This window comes from Harpia harpyja, chromosome 6 (genome assembly GCF_026419915.1).
Source record: "Harpia harpyja isolate bHarHar1 chromosome 6, bHarHar1 primary haplotype, whole genome shotgun sequence".
NCBI classification, from domain to species: Eukaryota; Metazoa; Chordata; class Aves; order Accipitriformes; family Accipitridae; genus Harpia; species Harpia harpyja.
The window spans coordinates 14,710,075-14,727,380 of NC_068945.1; the positions used below are offsets into that span (position 1 = coordinate 14,710,075).

At 40.6% G+C, this 17,306-nt stretch overlaps 1 protein-coding gene across 1 annotated transcript in view; it reads right to left on the reverse strand.

Annotated features, from left to right (window-relative positions):
- The window catches only part of PTPRO (protein tyrosine phosphatase receptor type O), a 161,586-nt gene that overhangs the window by 31,999 nt on the left and 112,281 nt on the right, over positions 1-17,306 (reverse strand). Inside the window, 5 exon segments of the mRNA XM_052790357.1 lie at positions 719-858; positions 4,409-4,529; positions 7,188-7,339; positions 13,196-13,307; positions 15,759-15,952. Coding sequence (XP_052646317.1) covers positions 719-858; positions 4,409-4,529; positions 7,188-7,339; positions 13,196-13,307; positions 15,759-15,952 — 719 coding nt within the window.

Consider the following 17,306-nt stretch of genomic DNA (forward strand, 5'->3'; position numbering starts at 1 on the left):
AAACACTCAGATATTCAGGTGCACGCTGAGCACAGGTACCTAACTGGAGAGAGAGAAAAGGAGGTTCATTTGTGAGGCTGAGAAGGTGAGTCTTGAAGGAAATACCCTAAGAGACAAAATGCGTGAGGAGCAGCTGCATTTGCAGCATAAAGTTACACTTTGAATAGCAGTGACGGCCCTACTGAACTTCAGTTAACAGTTCTCAAAGCCAGGAATAAAGTAAGCCAGAAATAATTAAATGCAGCATAAGAGATCTCATGGCACCTAAGTATGTCTATTTTTCCCATTACTTATCAAGCTACCTGACCATTTTTCCCTTCCTGCCCATTGACATTCCTTTAGTTTTGTGGCCTGTTAGGTTTTGCACAGTATATTAGAGCCATTTTCATGAGTAGCCAAAGACTGACACTCTGTTGAATATACATAGCTTCTGCCCAACTAGTTATAATTTTGTCAATAAGACAGAAGCCAATTGTAATATTGCAAAATAATTAAATATTTTAGTATTTGAAATGCTTTAGTCATTTAGCTTTTAAAGGTTTAATTCTGAACCACCTTACCACATTTGGTTTAATGACCTAAGCTGTGTACTGAGCATAAAATGTCATTGGGCTTTACACACAAATGCTAAGCAGCAGACACCAAACCAGAAGGATGCAAGGACCAGTCTCAGTTTTAGAGATGAAGAGCAGAAACCAAAGAAGAGAGGCTTACATACCTGGACTTTTGTTTCCTGACCAGATCCAGCCTGCTGGCAGTAGACTTCAAAGAAATCAGCCACTCCTTCTTCCACCCACAGCAGAGTCACGGAGGTCTGAGTCTTGTTGACAGCAAACAGTGATTTTGGAGGGGCTGGTTCTGGTTAAGAGAAAATCTGCTTTTATTAAGCTTATCTTTAAGTTTCCAGACAACTGAGAAGAAGAAGCCTTGAACAAAAATAAAAGCAATGCCTGATGTCCTTCTATCTTTCATTTCCTTCAGATAAAGCCTGTCAATGTAAAGCCATACCTCTCATGATGATAAACTACCACTGTAAAATGGGAAGATGATGAAGTGTCTTGGTTTTTCTTCTCTATTTAAACTGTTCTCTATTTGGACAGTTGGATAATTACTTCACTTCCCTTTTCAGCAAAGCCCTTGTTTGAGAATGATCAGCGTATTCTATTAATAGAATGATGTTAGCAGAAATTCTTTCGGGAGAAGATGACTGTCTACCTGTAAGCAACACATTTGGCCTGAGAAAGCTTTTCTTCACAAGGCCTACCCCAGGAGATGATAAAGAAGCAGCTTCCCACAAGCGAAGGCCATCTAGGTTCATTTAATTGTAGCAAAGGAAATATTTAGTCAATTAGCAGTTTAAAAAAAATCTTGCAGTCTTTTTTTTTTTTTCCAGGCTAACATTTAAGGGCCATTGGATCTGCGCTCGTTTCAGTTAGCTGCAGGAATTTTCTCTCCTCACTGAATGCAGAAGTCCACATCTCGGGTGTCTTCAATTTATTGCTTTGCTTTTCATTGCTGTTGTGCCAGATGAACGGACAATGGGCAAACATATACAAGGGTCCGGCAAGTAGGAGACAGCCCCGTGACAGGAGGGGTATGGAGGGTCTCCTGGGAGTGATGGCATCAGAGATACTGTGAAACACGGCTGGGGGTCTGCACCCAGCGCCCCTGGCCCCGCGTGGGGTGGCAGCAGCTGCTGCCTCCAGGGCCACCTCGGCACCCGTGGACCCCCGTGGCTGGGCTCTGACCTCCAGTGGAGGCCACCCTCCTCTGCAACCTCACCTGAACCAACCTGGAGTACAGAAAGCACAGGAGAACAGGGGGGGAAACCTTGAGGAGCAGAGAGAGGAGTAAACAGCCTAGGCAATGTGTTAAGGCGAGATACACTTTTTTTCCCAAGATTATTTAACGACCAAGGCTTGATCCTGATTTTCATCCTGACGACTTCACGCGACAGGTACTGGCAATCCCTACCTTTCAATGCCTCAGGCATCCTGGGCTCCTTTGGTTTGCCTTCAGAGAGTGCAAAGTTTGGGTTGTACATTTCCGAGCTGTTCTCCAGAGTGTTCAGATTTCCTCATCTATGGATGTTTAATGAAAGCTGTCATTCTCCAACAATGACTTGATTCCAGGATCCTGACACACTACATACAATGTGCTATGTACAACAACATTTTCTCTTATTTTTCCCCTTCACAAATAATTTGTTATTCTCATGCAGTGAGATGCTGTCACAGGAGCCTGGACGTGATGTGTAAGATCTGCCACAAAAAACTTGGCACGAAGCACTTGCTCGAGTGGTTATAGACATTTTGGAGATGTATCTGATCCTCAGACAATCAGATCAGTGTTCTAGGCTTGGAGGTTGCCAAGATTATATTGGCATTAGGGAGAGAGTTGGGTAGGGACTGAGGCACATTCACGTGGCTTCTTCTGTGTCATGGGGATTGCAGTGTACATGTTGTCCTAGAACTACATAGGAAAGCGTCCCTCTCAATTACACCCATATATCTGCTCTTGGATTCAGAAACACATTCCATCCCTCACTCCAGGTAAAAAATGGCCTCAATTAAAATATGAGTTTTGCATTTGGGCATCATCCCAAGCAAATCCTCCTTTTGCCTCCAGCAAATGGCTTGATTTTTCTGCAAGTGGAAAGTTGCCAGGATGAAGCAAACATCATGGAGGGAAGAACATTTGGCAAGAGTGCTTAAGTGACTGCCAAGTGCTGAGTCGTCTATCACTTAGAGTCAGTTCCCACTAGTGCTAATTACAACTCCCATTGCTCCCTGAGAAACAGAGAGAAGGAAAACCTCTGGTAAAATATCCTTACTATTGTCTATTCAAAGTGCAAACAGCATAAAGAAAAATAAACAAAACCAAAACCAAACCAACAAAAACCCACACCCAGAAGTTGAGAAGTGATTTATTGAAAAAGAATTCATTCCACCTTCTCTTTGTTGTCAATGAAAGAGCAAGAGCAAAATAACTATACCAGTTCGATAAGAGCCTGCCTGTCCATAAGCAAAGAAGAGGAAGATACAACTAGGCTGCAGGGTGTACAACACGAATAGTACATGGCACTTGTGGACCTGTCTGAAAGATAAAGCTAGCTGATATTTTGAAATACTCCTCTAAAATATTTGGACAATGGTAGTGGGGGGATATACTCACCCTCACACATCCACCCACCCAGTCCTGGGAATGAAGAGTTACGCGCCTGTAACTGTGCACAGACAAAAGGCATGGGGAAAACAGTGGATAGGACTTACACAGGGAAGAGGAAAATCCAGGGAATTTGTCTACATCTTTCAAGTATTCCCTTTGGTGAAAAGACCTGGAAGAACTTCAGATTCTTATGGTTGTACTGCTTGCTCCAGCACTGTTTAAGAGATCTGAGTAAGAGCTACTGAGAAAGATGAATAGACAATGATTGCTTTAAGACCTCTAATTCGATTAGAAGTTACAGAGCCCTTTAAATTCACTTTTTCACTGTCATTCAGGAAAAGTTTATTATGCGTGTAGAGAAGATAATCCAGTTCAAAATTACTAACTCTTCCTTACCCACCTTCACAGTGGAGTTAATGCCTGTAAAAGCAGTTAGGCACGCTTCAAAATTTCACAGTTTTAGGTACCTAGGGCTCAACAATTCTATGTACGTGCAAAAGCAAAGTAAAATCTTTTAAGGTATAATGGCGTAGTGTCCAGCCTTCCTCATAGGTAAAGGAAGATGTTAGGCATAAAGTTATATTTTAAAGTCCTACATAAAGGATGAAGTTCTTAAGTCTCCTCTTGTTTCTTTGAGTAGATTACACATATTTCTCTTAGAACGATGCTGGGTTCCACAGTCATGAATCTGATTGGTTTTTTTAAAGAGTACTGTCACTGATTTGTATTTAAAGATACATTTTTCATGTTGGAAGACTATGGATATGTCCAGGGAGAGAGGAGGGGAGACAGGAAAGCAGACCAGGTAGCAGAGTGCAGACCCAGATATAGGCTTGTCAGAAACAGGGAAGATTCTGCTTTGTATTGAAGGGTTCATCTATAAAGCCTGAGTCGCAGTTCCCAAAACCTGTCTGTGTTCAAGACCTTAGGGAAGCAACTATGAAGCAGAGTTGTTCTCCCAGCGAGGCATTAAGCAATTTCCACTCTCCTACTTCCACTTACAGTCAAATTCTGCCACTCTTGCTCCTCTTGAGTAATACTATTTCAGGAGAGTAGCTTCACATACAGGAATGAGACAATCTTCACAGCAAGGTGAGGTGAAAGTTACAGCTTTGCAAAAGAAATGCAGTCACAGGTACATGACTGAAATAAGGAAGATGCTGAATCTGCTGACAGGGTTACATTTACAGTCAAATGAGAAAAAGAGTGAGTTTATAATTTACAAACAAGCATTTCTTACCCAATTTCACAAGCTGGGGCAGGGAAGTATTGCTGCCTCTTTCAGTACAAGCAGTCACCGAAAGGTTGTAAATGTCCCCCGGTGGCAAGCTCAACACTGCAGTCATCACATTGCGTGTTACCTACAATAATTATAGACACCAACTGTTAAATATGACACAAACCATACATCCTTCTTGTAAAACTAAGCTGGTCACTTAATATACTACAAAGTAAGTTCTGTGCATCACAGCAGGTGTCTTCTGCATACTCTAGACTTGTTACATGAACAAGTTCCCACTGACACCGGCTGTGGAAAGCCGTAACACTTGGCAGAATATCACAATGCAAAAAGAAGACAGTATTAGGCTGTATTTTCTATATGACCAGTGAAAATTTAAGGAAGAAAGAAAATCTCCCCCACGCCAATGAAAGTACTCTTGCATCTAGATTTTTCAAGTTGTGCAAAAGACTATACAAGCCATGGATTTGAGTCCACTGCAATTTTAGAGGAATTTAAATCAGGTCAGATATCTCGTAAGAAGAGTACACAAGACACATATAGGCAAGCCTTCATATATCCTAAGAACCCGCAAATTAAATCCAGCTGGGCAAGTCTAACACCTACCTGGAGACCTGTTGACTTGACAATAGATCTCAGGGGCTAACTTCAGTCATCTGCAAGTTTGAAACCAGATATGATCCAAAACTAAGCTGAGATTCATAAGATTATGGAGAACTTCTTCCTGTTACTTTAGGGGTGAATAAGCTCCCCATTTCTCCAGGGTCATGCAGAAGGATGCAGAAATCAGATATGGAACAGACTATTTTCAGAGCACTTGTAGACTATCTACAAAGGGCACATGCAGGCATCTCATGCTGGTTTTCATAGTCACTTAGTTTTCAGGTTGAAGCTTTCAGTTCCAAGAGAAACAGACAGTTCTGAATAAAGACTAACAGGACTATACACATTATTTTCATCACTTCTTTAAAAACTGACCAACTTCTACAGAGTCTTGAGAAGTAACCAAATAGCGGGAACAAAAAGTCACCACTGCCTGATAGCGTTACCTATTTATTTTAATAACCCCACAAGAAAAACAACCATAATAACAATCTTAATAATCTTACTAAACCAGATAAAAATATTACAATATAGTATGATTTTTGAAGGAAACCGTTTCTGAAAGTGACTAACAGAGCTCAGGAGAACAAGTACTCCCTGATGCCTGCAAGCATATACCCATATTTACAAATATGAGCAGGACAATAAAAGTTAGCTATAGAAAGGATGTTCCAGGAATTTCCTAAAGAATACTTTCTAGGTTCCCTTGTCCTGAAAATAACATAAAGACAAACATTTCTAAAGACATTCCTAAAGCTCTGAAGCTTTATTTGTAGCTATGCTGTATTGTAGATACGCTTTATTTTTAACATTTTATTTAATCTAAAATTACATATTCAGCATTCTTTTTAATTTAATTTCATATTCAATATTTATTTTATATTTATTTAATCTAAGATTTTCATATTCAATGAAGTGGAATGGCACAGAAATCAGATTTTTCCTGGAAGAATAATAACCTTACAGAGAACATGACTTTTGGAAGGAAGAGAGGAGAGGGATATCACAGCACAATTTTTTTAGAATTTAATTGTTAGAATATTTTCTTTGTAGGAAAAAAAATAAAATTTGGAGTTTTCTTCGTCATCTGAAACAAAGATCCAAATATTGGAAGTTCCTGCTGTTCAGAAATGTCATGTTTTTGAACAGTTCTACTAATCATGTAATTAGATTCATGCTGCAACAAGCTCCAGATGGGTTGCACTCTTGCAGCCACTAGGAATCCAACGAAAGCCGGGAGGTCCCTATAAATCCAAGTGAAAATTGCTGACGAACTTCCACTTATGCTGAAAATCCACTTCCAATTCAGCTGAGTCTTCAGCTGTAGAAGGGAAACCTTTCCCTTGAAAAAGACCAGGCACTTTCTCCCTGTCAATGATTAAAAGATCAATAGTGGTGTAGAAGACAGTCACAGGCCACAGGCTGTATGAAGCTACGCTGCTGGCCGTATGCCTTCCTGTGCTGCAGCGCTCCACCGCTCTTTCAAACACTTCTCACTGTACGTCCAGGGGCTGCTCTTCTGCTTCAGGTTAAACATGCATCTCAGCACCTTACAGCAGCATGACTTTAATCCACAATTGGAAACCCCGGATTTCTTTCTCTAAGTGATTTTTAAATATGCTCAAAGAGTTCAAGAGAATCTGCCAAGAACACATCTTAACATCTGGCAAGTTTTCGAAGAAGTGCACACATTCTGGGTAACCCATCAGTTAGTGGAACTTGTATTCAAACAGAAAATGAAAAACACATAATTTATAAAGCTGTCTGTTTGATAAAGTCAGAAAATGGGAAGTGATAGTACCTCACCTGAATGAACTAAAAAACCTCAGCCAGTACTGTAGTCTGGTTATTAATAAATAGAAACTGAAAAGACCATATCTGTTCGCTAAAAAATACTTTTTGTGTTTTACTGTCTGGAGCTCAGAAGTTTATAAGCTATTTTTAAATTCTTACCTAAATTATCAACACTTGCACCAGATCACCATAGAACCATTTTGTCCACTGGCTGTTTCGAGAGCTTGAGTCTTTGGAAGTGCGTGCTAACACTGTGAAATAACTTTAACTGATCAGGCTTCTACCAATCTTAATCAACTTGCTTAAACTTTGTAATAGAAAGTTATCAAGTCAGCAAAAAAAATAGAGAGAAATGAGCAACACCTTCCCCCCTCATACTCACACTCTTCTTGATCTTTTTCTTTCCTTCTGCAATGACCATCCAATGCAGCATCCTGGAATGAGAAAGGTCAGTACCATCTCCTCCATAGGTCCAGGTGACATACAAAAGGTGGTTGTAATATTCTATAGAGGTAATCTCAGGTGCCACTGGTGCTGAAGGAAGAAGGCAAGTGTATTACAGACAGGGTCTAACACAGCTGATTATCTAATCCAGTAATAAACTTCTGCCAAAGGATACTATTGGGAAAAGAGTATCAAAGATAACAAAAAAATATTAGTAAAAGCATCTGCACCCAAGCACTAGCTGAAACAAACAAAAATCAGCATTTAACCTAGGAGATATTTGGACCAAAAATACATTTCTGTTTGCAATCTTTCAGTTTGGGGGGGGGGGAATCAAATCATGAAGCTACTGGCTGATACAAACCATTTTTTGAGTCGACATTTATAAATGGAATTCAAAGTCAAGTTAAAAGCTTCAGATGTTGCTTCACTGTGTTATAGCACTGAAACAAAATGACAATCAGTGAGAAATAAAGAAGAATTGTCACACTGAGTAATTTGGATAGCTTTTCCACAGGAAAAAATATCTTCTTTTTATTGAGCTTGCATCTTCCTAGGAGGAAAAGCCCCAAACCTGCAGTTTTCCAAATAACATCTTTTTGCACAACAAGTTATGGCCACCTTTGTTCCCTGGGTGGAATTCCCACCATCACAGAAGGCAGCTGCCAGGTGATAGCCACCTAAGTGCCAAGTGTCTAGTCTACAGGCTTATGTTAGCTACATTATTAGGTGAAGCAGCTGTTGTCCCTTGTCCCTCCTCTTCCTCCACACACCCAGCTCCTGCCCAGCACTGTCCCCTGCGCTGCACAGCTCCGACTGCCCCACCGCAGCCCCATCAGCCTGTTTGACAGCTTGATGCTGCCAGCAAGTCCTTGGCTCCCTGTGCAGCCCAAGAAGAAAGATAGCAACCTCCAGAGCAACTCATCTCCTCCTAAAATAGGTATTTAAGGTGAGAATTACCTCCTGGAAGTGTTATCAATTAATATGCATAATATGATTGAAATAACCAGGGACCTGCTAAAGTCCTATGTACAGCCCCCCCCCCCCCCCCCAGTTAATATTTAAAGTAAGGAAACAATAACTAGACATGATTTAGGGTTTAGGGATAAACTATTAGACAAGGGGGCTTTGTAGATAGGTAGAATGCTTATGTCAGAAAAGATAATGGATTGTGGTCTGATCAACAAACCTTGAAGAACCGCTTGGAACTGCCAAGACAGAGTAAGAAATAGGTAAAAGGTAATTCCTACAGTGGGAGATCGCAACCACCGATTCACTGATCACCTACTCAACTGATACCAGCTGCTCAAAAGAAGACAACGAAGGAAGAAGATAGAGTCTGCGCACTAATTTACATGAGAGGCGAAGAAGAATGAAGCAATCATTTAGAAAAATAATAATGAATATGTATTACTTAAGTATATAAATGTGGGAATTTTTGAGACAAGGCTGTGCTGTCTTGAGACAGGCACCCATTCATGTGCATCAATGAAATTAATTTGAAAATACGTCGACTCTGTGTGGCATTGGCTTGCACACAGGGTAAATGAATCCGCTTTTAGGACAACAGAGGTGCCTCTCTATTAATTGCAGAGGGACTATAGGCGGTCAGCTCACCTTGATCGCCTAATTCGGAGGTGCAGGTGCCCAGTTAGGATTTGGCACAGCCCTGCGGGGGTCCTGCCCGCCGCGCCCCCCCCAGAGCCCCGGGTGAGGAAGGGCAGGACGGACTCGGAGCTCGGGTCTCTTTGAAGGGGCCACAAGATGTCACTGCTGCTCTCAGCAAGGCTTCTGTGACACGGGCACCGAGACACGGTTCCTTGGAGAACCGGTTGACTGAAGTGATCGCTGAGGAGGGCAGCAAATACAATGCACGGACAATTTAGAGTCGTTCAGAAACTTTTAGCAAGACTATTCTCTCCAATTAATCTTGAAAATGGCCTTTTATGCTGTTGAGAGGAAGCTACCTTATTTAGTGTGAAATCTTTACAGTAACGCTTCTTTTAATTTCTAGAGTTCCCAGTCCATCCCTACACAAGGATTCCTTACAATTTAAGGTCACGACTGGCATGATTCTTACACGCTGATAATAATGTCCTCCTATACCTAAATATTGATGACATGCCTTCCCTCTTAACCTTCACACAGCTGTTTGCTTTAGGTATCTGGCAACGAACATCCAGGATACGTGAAAGGAGACTCCAGGCCAGGGCTTGCGTGATCGACTCCCCTAGCACCATGTTCCACTGGGCGCTGAGTGGCACACAGGGGCTGTACGTCCCCTCGCTGACCCGGCCCAAAGTGAGAGCCAAAAGTACCCACGGGACCAACAGACAGCAGACGTGGCGGTACTCACCAACACCAAGAGTTTGCCTTTCTTACTCTTTTTGCTTCTCCAAAGCTAAAAGCATTCTCACGGTAAAAGAAAATGTTGGTGGTCTAAAGCGCCCTTGCTTATGATTGCTTTAAATCCAGCTGTTTATAGCAGGTGGCATTAAAAACTCATTAGTCACCACAGCAACACTGGCAGCACCACAATCTCTCCCTGCGTTAAAACAACAGCGTGCAACCATTGCTGCAGGAGCTTGGCAGAACAAATGCTGGTTTTGATAAGTCTCTGGGATCCCCCAATCTCCCCCACTCTCCTGGGGATGTCTGACCACTTGTGGGAGAGAGCTATATATCATCTGGTCTCTTGTAATACCCTTTTCATTCCAGGCACTGCAGTTCACTAAAGCCCCAGCCTTGCCATAGACTCCACAAGAGCAGTGGGATCCTGCGTTAAGAGGAATGCTTTGTCTGCTCTGAGCTTTCAGCAAGGTGTGGTCCCAAACTCCCAGATGACCCTTCTGCTTTGTTTTAAAAAAAAAAAAAAAAAAAAATCAAGCTTACGTTCCAGGTGCAGAGGTTAGCTTTCCAGTTATACACGGAAGAACTGACAGATGGTGTACTGTCAGGAAGACTACAAAACCTTCATTCTAGTATTTTAAAATCTAGGGCTTTTTGGTGGGGTTTTTTTGTTTGTTTTAATTCCTGGCAACCTGTGCAGGGGAGGTAGTGTTGTTCAGAATGATGTGGAAAGGGACCAAGTGCTCCATAAAACCATCTGTTCCCTCTCTGGAAAGAGAGGCTGAGGGTGATAAAGAACTCTGCAGTCCCCTGGTAACTTGAATGAGTGAAAAGGTAGCCCCTACTGGGGACAAATATTTCAAACCTGCAGACATGAAAAATTGGCATGCCACTTTCTTGCAAGTTAGCCTGACAGCCGTCCCTGGACAAAGCTGAAGAGATTGCAGGTAATAAGGCAATCAGAGGACAGTTGTCTATTCAATGGTGACCATAAGATAAGGACTTATAATTTGATCAAATCAGATTTCTCTGTTAGGACTCTTAAAACTCCCTTAAAATGCTGTGATCTGGCTCACTGCTATTCAACATTTTCATCAATAGTCTGGAAGTAAAAGCACTGCTGATGAACCATGCAAGTAACATGGCAACTGGCAGAGGAGTGGAGGATTTAGACAGGGCTGTGATTTGAATTATTGGCCCCTACGCTGGGCCTGTTCGAACAAAATGTATTTCAGAGTGCCAGGTGCAAAGTTGAGTCTTTAGGAAAAAGACATGCAGACAACACTTCCCAAATGACAAATTCTGGAAAGCAGCTACCATAGGAAAGAGTCAGAAGCCACAGAATAGTGGCAAATCAACACAGACCTCCAGCACGATGCCACAGCAAATGCAGTCATCTAGATGCACAAACAGGAGAGCATTGAATAGGGAGCTGATTTTGCCTCTGTACGAGTATTCAGCAGGCTGGTATTACACTTTCAGTTTTCACATACTTTGTTAAAGACAGCAAAAATTAGAGAGGCAGAGCGGGGAAAAAAGTAACATGAGAAATTGCCTTACTGTGAGAGCACCTGAAGAGTTCAATGGGAGCAATTTATCAACAGAAAAGAGTGAAACTAAATTCTGTATAGAGAGGGGGAAAAAGCTTTGTGTCTCTTCAATAAGAGAAAAGTGTAACAAGAATTATGGACTGGATATTAAAACTAGAAAAATTAGATCAGAAGCAAAGGATGAACCTTTGATAATAAGAGGAATTAAGCATTGGTACAACTTTCCAGTTGGATATTTCACTGAAGACCAGTTGACCTTTTTGAAAAGAGGTTTTGCCAGCCACAAGTGGATGACGTTATTTAAGAGATTCATCCATTTCTGGTTTTGTCTACATCTGCTAGTTAAGGAGTTGATTGATGTTACACCTAATAGCAGTAACAGTCTTTACTTTCCCCATACAGAGATCCAGACTGATCCTGATGATGGCTTATATTTTGGAATAACCTTAATCTCCCTAATTCCTGATGCAGATATTTGGAGACACAATATTGAAGCATGAAGGCCCCACTGGAACATTTCCACTCTAAAATGCTGAACCTGGTACCCAAATCAGTTGGAAAAGACATTTCTCCCCTCCTCATACAGCAACAAACCAGCTAGAAAATTGCTTCCTTATAGTGCTACAGAAAAGCTGATTGATGCCAAAGGACAATGAATATCCCTGGAGACCCTTCACAGGGCCCTGGTGGGTGGTATGAATTTCTGATACACTGGAGAAGTGCCAGAGTTTGTCGGCAGTGTAGCTTGGGATCAGATATCTCAGAATGGGAGAGTTTCTGAAGACTTCAGTGAAGCTAGGTCTTAACCCACTAATAATTTTCTGTCGTGGCGCTGTCGAGCACAGGCACTATATTAATCATCATTGCAAATGGGTCTTGTTCAGTTCCTTCCTCAGTTCCATCCTCTTAGCCTCTCACTGAAAAAAATATCTGGGACTAGGCTAGTATTTGTTTTGGAGAGAGTGGCTGGGACCTTGTAGGCTGATTTTCCTCATAATTTGATTTCTACAGCTAGAAAAGAAGAGCAACTCATACTTTATTTCTTTTCACGATGCATCTGAATTATTTACTGCTTTCAATCACCTTCTGCAGGGTGAACTAAACAGTGGTACATAAAAGCGAAATGATTCTATAGGGAACTTTGACTTAGCCAGCCTGGATGCTAGGAATGCATGGCAAGGCACTAACAGGAGCTCTTGTATGCTTTTCCCTCTCCAGCTGATCTGTCTGACATATTGAAGATTCGAACCCAAAGTATCTGATAAGAGACAACGGAGTGTGTTAAATGCAAGGCCAGTCCCAACTGGAAGAGGGTGATCCATGTGGTTATATCAATTTACTGCAGCTCAGAATTCAGATTACAAATGACTTGCTGGCACCACACAGTTTCCCAAGGCCAATTTAGCCAGTGTGGGTGCAATGCTTTGATCACAGGAGCACCCTTGTCTCCTTACTGTGAGCAAGCAAAAAAAAAACCCAGCAGAAAAGGCAAAGCTGGAGGACAAGAATAATGTGCTACCAAACTTACTACCTGCCTCTGTCTGCCTAAGAGCGCATAACTCTGCTCCATGTTAGCTAAGGTATCTGAGCTGTGGATTACTGGAGGAGGGAAAGAGGAGGAAAAGGCAGTTGGAAACACTGCAAATATATGGAAAAATGTTTCATAATATTAGCAAACCTAAGAATTCAGATTACTTATATACCCATTAACTTCTCAATGTGTAAAACATACGGTGTCATAAAAGGTGAGCAGGATCACTGGCCCTCACTGGAGCCATGCATTGAGCCAATGGAGGACTGGAACAGAGTAAACAAGCACTGCGCTTTGCATAGGAAAATAATATATATTCATTTAAAGCAGTCCTCAGAGCTTCCCTTAAAAAAAATAAAAAAATTAAAAAAAACAAAACCCCCAAAACAACCCCACCTAGCTGTTAAATGTCTTAACTTGCAAGTATCTGCAGGTGAGACACAACACCCAAGTCGGACTTTCTCAACATTTCTGCTCCTGGGAGCATTTCCACAGTCTTTTCAGACAGCTGCTTACCTGTTATGAAGCTGATGGTGGAGCTGTCACAGCAGCTCAGCTCTGGGTCCCCCCAAGTCACCATAGTGACCCGGAAATTGTAATACCAAGCAGGCAGCAGGTTAGCTATTTTCTGTGAAGTGACAAAAGACAAACAGCAGCTTAGGAGAAAATTCACCATCATGAGGTGTGACTTATAAAATACAACAATATTTATAAATCCAGTTCCCGCACTCATTTTACTGAGCTCCCATTCCTTACTCCAGTAGAAATCTCTGTCATTTGGTGTTTGACTTTATTCAAAAATCTGTGCAGTGGGAGCAAACATGGTTGTGACGGCTCTGCTGCTTCTCCACGTGCACGTGGTCCCAGGTCCTACCTTCCACAGGAACCTCTCATTGATTTCCAGGGTGGCGAGAACAATTCCCACAGAACAATCTTCCATCACAAAATTCTGAGTTGATGAAGGCAGAATATTTAACTGGCAAAAGTAGGCTTTTCTATTTTGATTAAATAGCATTTGAGGATAAATTAGAAACAATGTTTTGACTCAGATATTTTCACTTCAAAAGACTTTTTCCAATTTTCAAAGCGTATTTCACTTCGTATTATCATTTATTATAAATGAAATATGAATGAAACATAAATTACTTCTGAGACATAAATTATATATATAAATACAAATGAGATATAAACGAAGTATAAAATGCAATATATTTTGTACTATAATATCGTATGTAATATTTAAGTTAAAATTCAAATACTTCCACTGACAGCACAAAACACTTCAAATATTTAATTTTATGTTAAAATGAAAAGCCTCATATTTTTAAAATTCAAAATTCAAAAAGCAAATTGGAAATAATGAAAATTTTCAACAAATCAGAAATTGCTATTTTTCACAGATCTCTGCTGTTTGCAGTGGCCTTTTCTCCCCAGATACTACAAGGCAATCCAAATATAGGCTTTGTGGACTATTCTTTTTATGCTTTTTAGAAAAAGTTGTATCCAATTAACACCAAAACCTTGAAGATGCTTGGACTTCTTCTGACATGCCCCTGGTAATATGGAAAATATCAACATTGCTTTGACAATTTTAAAATAAGATACAGAGCACAAAATGAACAAAGCAACTAAACAGAGTGAAAGGGCAAATTCAGTTCCAAAGGTTCTTTCTCACTAAGTGATAATGTTTCAGGAAATAATTTTTGACCTAAGCTGTCAGATAGCTTGATTTTTGATTCCCCTGCCTTCTCACTGGGCTTGACACTGTTGCTCCAGTATATACCACTCTGAGACATCAGTAGATCATAGGGAAATTTGTGGGACATGGTGGGATTCTGGAGCGCCTCTAGAGAACTCAAAACAAAACTTCACCAATACCTACCCGTATGTTAAATGCCATAACAGAAGAACAGGAAGAGACTCTTTTTCTAATTCAGGATTACCCCTTAAAATTATTCTTTAAGAAATGCCCACTTTGGCTGTGATATACACTGTCACACTTCAGACTGAAATTCAGACAAAGGAGCTCCAACTTGGCTTCTTTGAACAGGATTTGCAACAGTAAGGGACAATATCATCTCATTTTCTAATGAGCCACATTAACTCTGGAAGATGGCATTACTTCTAAGATGACTCGGATCACTCAGGTATTAATCTAATTGTGCTGAGTCATGATTACAAGATATTAATTACTCATTTGGTAAGTTATTTTTGTTTTTAATTTCCCTAGAGATTTATGTGCTAAATTTTCAGTCACGTACCCAATTACAGTTAAGCCGCTGTAGCCAAAATGACTCCACAAATGGTATTATGCAAATCAATTACAGTAAATCACTGTGGCTTTCACAAGCAGCAAAAGTTATTGCTATCCTTTTTGCATACTCATAACTTTTTGAACAACTAATTTCAGCTAAAATTGCTTGCTGTCTTGCACTACAGTGAGGTCTGAATAAAATCTGTTCACCTCCTCTAGGAAATAATGGAAAAGAAGAGGAACATTTCACTTCATTTCTGCAAAGATGCACTTGTGTATATGTGTATGCATGTTCTTCTAGAGACCAGTCTCCACCTAGCTGAAATCCTGGCATAAGTCTTTGTAGCTTCAGAAACATGAAGGCTATTTTCACAAGAGCATCTCTGCAGCTAAGCCTTCCAGATGGCACACTATAAGACTAGCCCGCAAGCCCCAAATCCATATTATCAATATTAATTATGTAGATGAGGCTTTGGACTACTCCCCCTAAGGAGATGATGGAATTTTTAAAGCCTTGACTGACAAACTGACCCACAAACTGAAGCTGCCTCCGGACTTGCTGAACATGCCCATTTGTCAACAAAAAAGAGGCTTATCTCCTATCTCATTGCTCTGCTTAAAATTTAGCATGGTTCAGCTGGCATTCCCTTACTTTAGAACAGAAAATGCCTCTAGCATCCTGGCCCTTTTCTCTGCTCTGCCTGGAAAAAATGTGCTAGGCTTAAAGGCATATATACACATTCATGGGGGAAAGGCAAAGAAATGCCACAAGGTGCCAGGGCCACACAGGCATGGGAAAACAATAGTCAGTAATGGTCACTTTACCACGGAGGCAGTTAAGGAGACGGTTGCTGCAATTTCATAGTAGGTTGTCCACTCAGAAGTCATCGTCGATGGGTTGAAGTAAAACATTTCTACAACATATTTCCTGAACACCCCAAGGAAAGGTCTGTTCCAGCTCAAAACCACAGCAGTAGGTCCCAAAGGGTAAAGTGTCAGATCCTTTATTCCAGTGGGCACTATAAACCAGAAATTGTGGTTAGTGATGTTTGCATTATCAGTTACACTTTACTTTAAAACAATACGTTTCCTTAACCAAGGTCTACCTATTTCTGGTTTGTTCCTGACGTTAATTCCCAAGAGCTTCCTTGTCACAAGCAGTCAAATACCATTTTTCAGCATTCGTTCTCCAGTTTGTTATGTCTACTTTTTCAGAAATGACTACAGGGTACTTGGTGTTGGCTGCTTAGCCCGAGGTAAAGCACAGGGCTTGCTTTTTCATAAACGGAGGGTTCCATTCTACTTTGAAAATCAGGATGTTCAGGAGAAATTTCAAGTTGCTCAAAACCAAAAGCATCAAAAGCCATAACACTTTGGAAGATGAAGACTATGAGAAAGAACAGGTTTTATGTCTAGCCCTCCTTCCCTGGGGAACCTAAAGGTGCTGCCATGTATTGCTATTCTTGCCTCACAGATGATGACACTGAGAAAGAGGAGTCAAGTGATTTGAAGAATGTCACATAAGGGTCAACTTCTGCAACCCTTACTTGTCTGGAAAGCAATTATTCTTCATGACTTAACTGAGGCTACTTAAATAAGTACTTTGCTAACATTTGCAAGGGTTGCAGAGCCCCAGCTATTGTATGCCGGGTCAGAGCGGAGACCAGCACCCAGATTACTTCAGCCCATGTGAGCACATGATTGCCTTTCCCTTCATAAATCATTTACCACATCTTTTCTTTGCTTTCTCTAAAGTGTTAATACTCAGCCAGTGAAAGTGAGGCTTAGGAAAAACGTGGGGAGAATTGAATACTTTTTAAAGTGTATTTTATCTTATTTCAGTTTCATTCGTCATTAACCACCACTGATAATTTCACAGAACAGTTTATTTTGCAGTTCTACTATTTTAATATCAAATTCAACATCCTGTTGTGAAATGAAAACTCATACAACTGTTGTTTTACTGCATAAAAACATCCCCTTTATAATAAGAAACCTATGAGATGTTTTGTATAGAAACTGATTACCATTTTGAGTTTAGTAAGAACCTTTTATGGTTGTGAGGCCGCACAAAAGTGGAGAAAATGAAGGAACTTATTTACTTTGGGAATATATGATTTTACTTTCTCAAGTGCAAATATGATTTTGCAGATTTCTGAAGTAACTACAGTGCGAAAGAAAATCAAAAGCATTTGTAAAAATTGACCAGCGATAGAGATTTTAATAATAAAATATATATATTTTTAACTTACTATTTTTTCCTTTACTGAAATACACCATACTCTCTTTTCAAAGTTTTATTCAGACCCAATTTATGAAAATATATAAGAAGATTGCCTAGAATGAAAAGGGTCTCACTATATTCACTAGTCC